Raw genomic sequence first — 10,992 nt, 5'->3', positions numbered from 1 at the left:
CCCCCCCCCCCCTCCCTCGTGTCTATTTATTTATTTTCGTTCTGATTTTAAAAGTAAGTGAAGACATGCGCAGTCCGGCTGCCATTTTGTTTGTTTTCAACGTTTTTCTTAATTGTATTATTGAGTTGTATTGCACTGTTTTGCCCTTGGTTTGTAAGCAAAACAGCAAATGCAGGCGCATACGTGCGCATTGTCACGAAATTCTACGGCACGCATAATTGTCAGTAATGCCATCATTTTTGGGGGGTTTTAATTCCTGTGCTTTCAATTTTTTTGTGAAAAAAAGGAGGGACATTTCTCTAAACTCTTTTCACCTTCCCTCTCCGAACACAACGGCAACGCATCGTATGAGGGAATTTCCCCCTTGCCTACACACTGCAGTAGGGCACATCGTTATATTAGGGGAGGGGAAACCAAACGCAGACAAAGCGTCCGTGAGAAAATGTATTTCTGATCGTAAATACAGAAGGGGGAAATCGATAAGTACATGTTTATATTTACTTATATTTATGAAAGTACTCGAATTATGGAATAAGAGGACTTAAGTGAGAAGGAGAGAACGATTACACGCCCTCGCATGTTCCCTTTGCCTTCTTGATCTGCACCTTTCCAGTGATGCCCAGCACCCCCTTTACACGCTACCAGTTTTACATGGAGCTCTATAAGTCGTAGGACACAGTATTTTATTCCACTTCCCCGCGCATGTGTATACACGGATGTACATGTATATATTGGTATATATTTAGTTGTTTCATTTATACTTTGTGGTGGTCTGACGTTTCGTTGTGCCCCCAATTCGCCGCCATTAATCTTTTTGTTTTGTTTTTCGTTGTTTTGTTTGTATTTTCATCCATAACTGCAGCTAGACTGAAACTGCCTACACCCCCTCCCCTTCCCTTTTTTACTCTGGGGTAGCCTGTAACGTGGGCCTTTTCTGATGCTGTTACCGGGGTCCTCCCCAGACATAAGTGGTGAAGTCCTCGTGCCGCCGTGCTTCCACCCATCTGGAAAATATGTACCTTTTCACTATTATCTCTTCACACAAACATACATACATAAACATAACAATACAAGGGATATTAAACCCACCAAAGTTGCGGGTGTGGGCGCGTGTGTGCCAGAGGTGGAAACTGTGCGGAACAGTGGGACCACGTGAAACAGTGACGCAACGGGATGATACCGAATGGCGGGGAAGCTGCAGGTGCATCACGCGAGCACACGCAGGGGCAGAACGCAGGCAGTTGCGCCCTCAACGTAGGAACAAATGGGAAGTGGGAGCCTTACGGGTACAATTACAGGGAAAGGGAGCAATCACATTTGAACAGTTCGAGGGGAGCACCGCTGCAGGTACGGGTCGTTGTGCAACTCCCCAACGGCACCGTGCGCGAGTGGAAAGATTTTGCGCAGTTGCAGGCACTACCCCAAATTCTCCGTGAGGTGTATACCACCACACCAGACCAAGGTCGTAGTTCGGCGGGATCCCTCTCACCGTTAAAATTCTTCTGGATAGATATGAGCGGCATGCCGCAGCGGGAAGATCTGAGTGCCCTATTCGAGCTCCTTCACGTGTGCAAACATACGGAGCGAAGGTGGCGAGCTATGGCAGCAGCGCCTCCCGGGGTCGGGTTAGGCGGGTTTCCGCTAAATAATGGCACCTGCGAAGAAGGGGCGGAGCGGTCTCACTATGACGAAGATGATTATTACGACAATGCAACGGAGCTCGACTACTTACGGGCCTTCGTTGCGGAGCAGTATGTTCAGATTAGCCTTACGGTTCTTGAATCACCAAACGTGACGGTGTATGGATTACCAATGGAAAAGGACACTGAAAGGGAAATGGGCACTGAGAAGCACCAACGGCAGCGAGAGGGCTCGCGGCCGAACCTTCTCGACGCGTGTGAGTCAGGAACCCTGGCTTCTGTGCAAGTGTTGTGCTTCGTCAATGGAGTCGTCACCTGGCGGCCACAGCCGGCGGTGGAAGGGTGGGAATACATTCCCCACGGTCTCGAACGTAGACTGAGTAACAGCACCAACATTGGTGATGGCAGAGCAGTTGGTGACGGCAACGAGGGACCGCGCGGAGCACTAACCACGTCTCTGCTTGTACTCACCATTCTCGACGAACTTTATATGGCTTTCCTTCCAGATACGACAATAGTGCTCAGCGAGGTGGATACAATCGACTCTATGTTGCCACTTGTCCGACAGCGAATGTCAGACCAGGCGGACATATTGAGGCGCATTCAAATGTTGCGTCGGAGTTTGTCGGTACATCGGCGCGTGCTGATGAGCAAGGTTAGTGTGCTTGAGCTCTTGAGCAGACCCACTGTGCGCGTACTCTTACCCTTCATGAATCCAATCACGGACGCCGTCAATGAAAAAGAACGGGAGCATTGTCGCGAGCCATTTGACCCCCGCGTGTATCAACCGAGACACCGCCACGGAGAATTGCACTACGACCAGTCTGAAGCAATGGCAAGGCGCGCCCCTTCATCAGGGCAACAGAGCGACACCTACGCAGATATCGCCTGTCGCATTCTGCACGTCCTTTCTAAGCTCGAGGACGCGCGCAGGATTCTCACAAACTCTATCATCATCCACTCCTCGGGTGTTGCGGCGGTGAACAACTACAACAGCAATCAGTCTGATACCCTCAGCATTACGCTGGGCTACGTTGCTTTGATGTCCCTGCCCCCAACTATCGTAGCTTCGCAATGGGGAATGAACGTTTACGTCCCGTGGGTGGATACGAATTCTACCGTGCCCTTCTGGGGTATTGTAGGTGCGGTGACGGCATACGCGGCCCTCGTGCTCTCCTATCCAATATTCTGTTGGATCAGGGGCAGACCGGACAAACTAGTCTTTTAGTATTGGTGGCACGGCCTCATCTGCAGATAGTTTGCGCGGTGCGTCCGGGAAGAATATCCACGGAGGCTTTGGTCAGCTGTGCATGAAACGCCCAGAAGGCAGCGTTTGTAGTCGAAGATCCACGTGTGAAGAGAAAGAAAGGTGGAAGTGGCATAACACGGAGAAAGGACCTTCTCTTGCTATTCACCACGCGGCCTGCAGCGGCACTTGGTGTACAATTGCCCTCCTGCAACGTTCTACACGCTCCTCCCAGACATAAGTGGTGAAGTCCTCGTGCCGCCGTGCTTCCACCCATCTGGAAAATATGTACCTTTTCACTATTATCTCTTCACACAAACATACATACATAAACATAACAATACAAGGGATATTAAACCCACCAAAGTTGCGGGTGTAGGCACGTGTGTGCCAGAGGTGGAAACTGTGCGGAACAGTTGTAGCTGACGGAGAGCTTCTTGGGAACGGAGATCATCTGTCCACACGCCTAGACATCGTAACAGGTTGGTAAAATATACGCAACTACAAACCGTCATATGCTTGCTAACTACATCGCTACTCTGTTTTCTGAAAAGAGCGAGGGGTTGCAGAAGCAATGGTCCATGTAGTCCCAACACCGCATCAGGTTCAGTTACGTTGATACCCGGTGCTTCCCACCGTTGCGACTTCGCAGAGGGAGCTTGGACATCACGTACCGTGGCAGGGATGCAATACCACTGTACGCTACGGTATGGACGCGACGAACGCGCTCCCAGTTTCCTCATATCCACCGTATTTTGGGAAGAAAAGCAAAATAAGCAAGTTCGGCAGTGGTGATTACGTGAATTTGATCTTCGCCACACTGTGATGCTAGCGAATGTTTTCTTTTTATATAAAGACCAGCTGGAAGGACGGTCTTAACTTCATTCTTGCGAATGATTCCGGTGTCTTGATGTTTGAAGGGAGTAGCTGCGGTAGCGCTCATATGTTTTCATATGTGCGGTCGCACTCCAGGTCAAGGAAACCGTGCCCTTTTATGGTGATACCTCCCCCTAACCACGAGTAATTGGCCTCTTCTCGTCGTGAGTGTGTACCCCCTTTCTGTCTCAATTTATTTATTCGTTTAAATTTTGTTTTGTTGTGGCGGGGTATTTTCTGGTGGCTGCGTATTTCCTATTTATTAATGATTTGTAGCCCACTGAACACGAGCACGTTCGTGTCATCGCCTTTTTGTTTTTTGATGAGTCGCTCACAGACCAAAAAGGTCACCAGTGCGCCACCGGTCCCGAGTCTTTGCACGTAACTCTCCAGTCGTTGCTAACATGGTTACAAATGTCACCAACAACACCACGAGGATGTCCTTGTGAGTTGTCCATCTATTTACGTACTTGGCACCTCCTTTTTCTATTTTTGCTGCATTTGCAGAAAAGGAAGGGGACAACGCTGCGCCATCAGCGCTGATGACATACAATGAGGCGGCGCTGTCAAAGTATCGCGGCCTGCTGGATAGCGGTGAGCCGTTTCGCAGCAGGACATGCCGATACTGTTCCAGTGGAAACACGGCGGTAAAGCATATAAACAGCAAAAAGAAACCCAATTCGCCGTGGGACTTTTGGAACGGCATTGCTTGTTCCCCAACCGCCTCACATGCACGCGCGGAGGGGCGCAAGAGGACGCCAATGTATGTTGTGGGACCAATGGTGGACCAAAGCGAACTGCCATTCCGTCTGCTCTGTCGGCGTTATGGGGCTACACTGGCATACACCCCAATGTTTCATGCAAAGAGCTTCGCCCAAAGTGCACACTACCGCCAACGCTACTTTTCAACAACAACATTTCCTCCACATTCCGCCATGGAATCAGGGGGAAATGTTGCCGCTAACGATAGCACCAGTAACGATGGGGCATTAGATAATGACCATCCGCTGTTCGCTCAGTTCTGTGGAAATGACCCTGAAACCGTCCTTGCCGCCGCTCGACATGTGGAGGATTACTGCGAGGCCGTTGATTTCAACATCGGTTGCCCGCAAGGCATCGCCCGCCGTGGCCATTATGGCTCGTTCCTCATGGAGGACTGGGAATTGCTTCACAACATTCTCCATGCGTTAGCAGTTGAGCTTCGCGTCCCTGTAACAGCAAAAATGAGAATATTTGACGATGAGGCACTGACACTAAAATACGCTGAGATGCTGCGTGACACGGGAATCTATGTCCTCTGTGTGCATGGCCGGACCCGCGAAAACAAGGGACAGCAACAGCAGCCCGCAGACCTACGAATGATACGCCGTGTGCACGAGCATTTGAGGGGTTCTATTCCTATCATTGCAAACGGCAACGTGCTTACATTCGAGGACGTGCCACGAAACTTAGCCATAACGGGTTGCGAAGGATATATGTGCGCAGAGCCTCTGCTGTGGGATCCGAAGTTGTTTGCACCGTTAGCTTCAAGTTCGACCGCGGAGTTCGCTCCCAACATAACCGATTCAACCTTATCAACTTCTCCAGCACCGTCCACAGTTCGCAGTGGTCGGCTCTTTGCGGAGTCCCGGCCGACACGTCTGAAAGCACTGGCCACGGCGTCAGAATACCTGGAGCTAGTTCGTCGTTTCCCTGTGGACATTGGTTTCGTCAAGGCGCACTTCTTCAAGATGCTGTACCACAGCTATGAAATGCATCCGGCGCATCAACAGTGGCTAGCAAATTTCAGCATTAATGGCAGTAACGTTGGCAACGATGTTGTCGAAAACTGTGCGACGAGTCACTGCGGCGAGCAAAGGGAAACGACGGTGGTGGGCCGCGATATCTTCACAGCGGCTCTTGACGCCCTAACCGATCATCTTCATTCGCTTCAGAAAGCCGAACTTTCGTTAGAACACGACGGCCCGCAGCCGAAGCGTCAGCGGGAGCTTAAGGTGGGAGAAGAAGGAAAGGAACGGCAGCAGCTGAAGAATGGAAGGAGAGTGGACGCTTTAACGGATACCTTTGCGGATGACGAAACGCTTGGCATCGACTTCTTGATGTGACGTATGGCATTGCTTCACAACTTCTCTGACGGCACTTTGAACTGCCCGTGCGTGTAGGTCCATGTACGTTGTTCGTATTTCACTTCATACACGTTGTAATTACTATCGCGTTGCTTCCCCTCTCTATGTGTTCCTTTTACTGGTGGCAGTGTTGGTAGCAGTTGCACTACAAACTTCAAGGCACAATCTTGAACAACTCCACACAACACGACTTAGCAACAACAGCAAAATCAGATAGGCACAACTCTACCAATAAGGTGGAGTAGGGGGAAAGCAGTATAAAAAAGGAATAGTTTTAAGCCGAAATCAGAAGGTGTCGCGGTTGCCTTGTCACGCGGTCCCACCTTCATTTGCATACACCCAGTAGAAACGGGTTCCACTAGTGCGGTCAAGAAAAAAAGGACCAAGCGGAGTGTGCGTCGGTAAGGGTCCGCTGATCGGCACACAAAACACGCACACCTTGCATATACGTAAAGAATAAGGAAGAAGAACATATTATAAGCTACTTCTTTCACGAATATTTATTGCTATTATTGAAGCGAAGCAGGGCATAAAAGAAGGGGGGATAAAAAGGTAGAGAGTACGGCGAAAATGGAACATCTGAAAATTTTTCCGCGTCTCGGGAGAACTCTACTAGTCATCACTGTTTTTCTCATGGCTTTCCCCCCGGGAGTCGCCAAATGTCAAAAGCAACGGTACCAGAAACCTCAGTTGGAAAAGGTGGGGGAGGGAAATCAAAAGACGCCGAAGGTGCGGAATCGCCTGTCTGGCACTCTGTCATCCGGAGATGTCCGCACCTTCAGTGGAATACGATCGGTACTTCACAAGGGTGGCGACGGTATCAAGTATAAGACCCAACGCCGTGATTACACAACAACCAGTAAGCCCACAGGGGCCCAGTTCCTCACGGCGCAGACAGCCCAACTTGAAGAAGGGACACAGCAGGATAAAGCGAATCAAACCGACATCAATATTCGGGTGTATGATATGAGAAAACAAAAGGAAATTAACAAATTTCGTCAGTCGACGGGTGTGTATTTGGTCAATGCAGTCCCAGGCAGCACAAAGTATCTGGAATTTGAAAGCAGCACACGTGACGAGATAAGTGTAGTCACACAGCTGCTGAGCAACCGCTACGACACGGACGTTCCCGCTGACAACTGCGTGGGTTACTTTGTGAACGTGGAAATACGCAACAGCAGCGAAGTGAATCTGACGGCACTTACCACGCCGAAAGACCCTCCGGCAGTAGGTGAAGAAGATAAAAACGGTAGCAGCACGAGTACTCATGGGGGGGAAGGTGAAAACTACGAACTGGAGGGAGGTTGGAAATTCCTGTGGAGTGTCATTGCCACAATGCTCGACACGAGCAGCTTTTGTGATTTGCTCCCGAAGGTTATGCTGCGTGTCGAGCCAGATCCGGAGCCACAATCATACGTAGTTCTATTCCAGTCGCATATCGGGATGGGTTTGGGCTCTCAGCGCAGGGGAAAAGACTGTCTACTTAGGGTGTTTGTCACGCGAACTCCCAAAGAAAGGGAACGCCGTATGCAAAATACCTTCGCTCTGGGCGTTCCACTCCTCATCCTGTTGCTCATGGCACCAATGACCTTCATGCATGCCCACTTGCTGCCAGACTTCATGGCCGACATTGATGTGGTGTTCTGGTTGATATACCCGGCAGTGGCAATGAGGAATGGACTAGCATGCCTTTTCGTGTACCTTTATCGAGTGTCGCGGGAGGCGTACGTCGCGCGGCGGGAGGAGCGGCGTCAGCGTCAACTTGAGGAGCAGCACCGGCAGATCATGGAGCAAGAAGCCCTTGTATTGGCAGATGTGACCATGAACAATGTAGACAAAAACAATAAGGGTAGTAGCTCTAACGCCAAGCTGTCCCATCAGCCGCTTGCTCATATGAGCCAGACACCGCAGGGAGCGGAGGAGGGATTTGATGGGGCAGAAGGCGGGGCACATGCGGAAAAGCATAAAAAACAAGAGGGATGGAATGCTAACGCTGACCAGAGGAACAGGGAGGGGCCAAGCGGGGCAGCAGTTGCTCAGGTAGAACATGCACCACTGCTCTCCTCCAGGACGGCATTGACGGCAGAAGATGTTGTAGTAATGGACGACATGGTTGACATGGATCTGGACGGCGATGATGAGGCCCACGGTGGCTTGAGGCGACCACTCATAACAGGTCAAAAGAAAGTGAAGAAAGCTACGGGTAGTGTTGAGGGAGAGTTTGCGGGTTCCACAGTGGGAGAGGGATCGGCACCGGCAACCAGGTCGGAAGAAGCGGACGGCCCCAACGATGCTGAACCAGCTGCGGTAGTTGGGCAAGGAAAAGCCGTCTCAACTCGCTCTGCAGTCAGTGGGGGTGCGCCGGCAAAAAGTGATTGTGAGGAGGAGGATGACGAGCGCATCTGCCGTATCTGCCGTGACGATGAAACCGACGAAAAACTTATATCCGCATGCGAGTGCATAGGCTCTGTGCGTTGGATCCACGTCTCCTGCCTCGACAGATGGCGTATTGAAAGCACCAAACGGAATCTTCACAATGTGAACTGCTGCGAGATCTGTAAAAAGCCTTTCCACGTCCCTATAAGCCGCCACGCACAGATCATGAGGAACTTAAAGAGTGTGAGTCGCGGTCTGCTGCTCGTGTTCAGCATCATATTTACATTTATCACGGCCACTATAGGCCAACGCGTGACGCTTGGTGAGATGACCTGCCGCACGCCGTGGCACACTGTCTCTTATAGCACCATGTTTGAGATCGACGGAGTTGTCCTCACCGTATTCATGCAGTTTACGCTGACGATGCTGGCGGTCTATGCGTTCGCACTAGTGAGCGCCCGCTTCCACGCGGACCCCGAAACACTGGAGCATCTTCTGACCTTTCAGACCTTCCCCCCCTTTTGGACGATGCGAAACACTGGTATGATAGTGTTGATTTTTGCAGGAGGGGTTCTGCAAGCCCTAGCACTTGGTCTCCTAACCAAACTCTTTATTTACCGCACGAGCAACATTGTGTGGTCATGGGAGGCGTCGCCCTGCATAGGAGCGGTACTGTTCCTGGGATACGTGGCGATGGGAACATTGGTTTCTGTCAAAGTCCATTCTTGGGCACAGCGCAGGCGCCTACGGCAGGCACGTCGGGTGCAGGTACGGAACGTAGAAGAACAGGGGGACCAGCAGCGGCAGTTGCCCTAGGAACAATTGCAAGAACCATGCTTGCAATAAATAGGCAAAAGGGTGTAAGGGGGCGAGGGACGAAAATGCGGGGTGGTAGCCGTGGAGGTGGCGATAACAACAACTTATCTAGTGTTAGTCACGGATGGAATGATGAGAAAAGTGAGGGAAAAGGAAGAAGAGCGTTGATGCAAAATCGCCACACCCGCAGGGCGGGCTCTTTTAGGGGAAGTTAGGGAGGTGGGAAGAATGGAAAAATGTAATGGAAAAAAAAGTTAATGTGGTGGACTGAGCACGAAGTGCAGCGTTAGTATTTAGCTGCTGGAGAAGAACAGAGTGTTGTGCGGGCGTATTGGGGAGAACGACGTTGACGCAATTGTTCCCTTGCTCGCTGCTCTCAACATCGGTACCCTTTCCTACTTTCCCCTCCCTACCACACCCTTGTTTTCCTCCTGACGATTGGTAAAATGTATGAAGGAAAGCAAACTGGAGGGTTGCAGCAATGCGACTCACCAAGAATGGGGTGTTTGGTTACCCTTCTACGCACCTTTCCCCCATAAATTTGCCAGCTTACAGGGCCGTCGTAACCATCTCCGAGCACTGGTAACCCTCACCGTTGCTATCATTCAATGTCAATTTTTCCCGTTGTTTGATTGTTGTGAAACGTTTTAGTTGCTTGGTTTTTTATTGTGCACCGAACTCTTGTGTACCATATCATCTGCCCTTCCATCGGCATATCAGTTGATCCATTTTTTTTTTCATTGTGGTAAGGTGATCTGCCGTCGTCCCTCTCTTCCTTTGTGGCCCGTTTTACACCTAAATCACTCGGCGCAAGCGCTGCGGTAGCCACGGTCTGTGTAGCTGTTGAGCGGGAACGACTGATATGCAGCGAGAAGCAGCTTACGTATATGAGTAGCTGGGTAGGTGGCTGAGTATTAGTATAGAAATGGAAACTTAATGTAAGAAGGGAAGAGTCATTTATGGTTACTGGTTCGATGAGGGGTAACCCAGCATATTTTTCTTTAGCCTCACTTGTTGCTCCCGCGACGTTTGCGAGGGATCTCCCCACCCCGTTTGACACTCCCATGCCCGTGCACGCATGCTCCACACTTATGATCATTACGTGTTACCATCACCTCGTACGTGTGTTTTTGTTTATTCGGATCACTCAACCGACTCTACAAAGGAAAGGCAATGTAGTGTGTAAAAGTGGATATGAGGGATATCCCTAGGGTTCGTCAGATGCACGTGTTGCTCAAGCGCAGCGGTGATGTAAGGATCGCCTTAAAGCCATATACTTCCACGTGCCATATTTCCTTCACGTGTGGTGTTCTCACCGGTAACACTTTCGCGCGGTGTCATATTTGAGCACATCCCGGAAATATGACATCATTTAACTGAGGAAAGGAAAAATATTCATGCTGACAATGGCTTTTAAGGCTTGTTATGCCCTCTGCGTTAGTGATGAAAGTGAGAGCAATTTAATGATATTCACTTTCGCAGATCCTCTGGCACTGAGATGAAGTTTACCGCTCTTTCCGTGATGTTATCGGTTTTAGGATGAAAAGAGAAGACGCATTTGTGCTCGCATAGCAGAAAATATAAAAAAACATGCCACGACTGACATATTAATAATATGTAAGCAACCGTGCAAACGAGGGGCAAGATAGGTTTGACTCGCATTTATGCCCACTGGGAAGGGAACCTCCCAGGGATTGTTCCCACCATTGCGTGGGGAAGCGGAAGACACTGCAAATGTCTCCAAACCCCAATGCACACCAGCGAAAAAATATAAAAAAGGGAGAGTCTTGAGATCAAGTTGGGAGGGAACTCATCAGGAAGGCAAGCCACTGGATGGGAGAGGGATGACCAAAAAAGAAACACTGCAAATACACATCAAAAACGCATTTGCGCCGTCCACACCGTCCTCAAT

The 10,992-nt window shown here is 50.2% G+C and overlaps 3 protein-coding genes across 3 annotated transcripts; all 3 read left to right on the top strand.

Annotated features, from left to right (window-relative positions):
* Nucleotides 1–1,173: 1,173 nt before the first annotated feature.
* TEOVI_000190900 (CorA-like Mg2+ transporter protein, putative) lies at nucleotides 1,174–2,868 on the top strand (the record flags this gene model as incomplete). The annotated part of the gene is made up of 1 exon (XM_067225066.1): nucleotides 1,174–2,868. One exon carries the CDS (start codon nucleotides 1,174–1,176, stop codon nucleotides 2,866–2,868), a length of 1,695 nt encoding a protein of 564 aa, XP_067081167.1.
* A 1,436-nt stretch (nucleotides 2,869–4,304) lies between these two features.
* Nucleotides 4,305–5,867, top strand: TEOVI_000190800 (tRNA-dihydrouridine synthase 1, putative; the record flags this gene model as incomplete). The annotated part of the gene is made up of 1 exon (XM_067225065.1): nucleotides 4,305–5,867. One exon carries the CDS (start codon nucleotides 4,305–4,307, stop codon nucleotides 5,865–5,867), a length of 1,563 nt encoding a protein of 520 aa, XP_067081166.1.
* Nucleotides 5,868–6,458: 591 nt separating this feature from the next.
* Nucleotides 6,459–9,080, top strand: TEOVI_000190700 (RING-variant domain containing protein, putative; the record flags this gene model as incomplete). The annotated part of the gene is made up of 1 exon (XM_067225064.1): nucleotides 6,459–9,080. The coding sequence occupies one exon, from the start codon at nucleotides 6,459–6,461 to the stop codon at nucleotides 9,078–9,080; it is 2,622 nt and encodes an 873-aa protein (XP_067081165.1).
* Between the last annotated feature and the right edge of the window lie 1,912 nt (nucleotides 9,081–10,992).

The sequence above is a fragment of the Trypanosoma equiperdum genome (assembly GCF_001457755.1).
Source record: "Trypanosoma equiperdum strain OVI genome assembly, contig: ctg_450, whole genome shotgun sequence".
NCBI classification, from domain to species: domain Eukaryota; phylum Euglenozoa; class Kinetoplastea; order Trypanosomatida; family Trypanosomatidae; genus Trypanosoma; species Trypanosoma equiperdum.
Note: the sequence above shows the minus strand (reverse complement) of the source record. Positions and strands in the feature narration are given on the sequence as shown.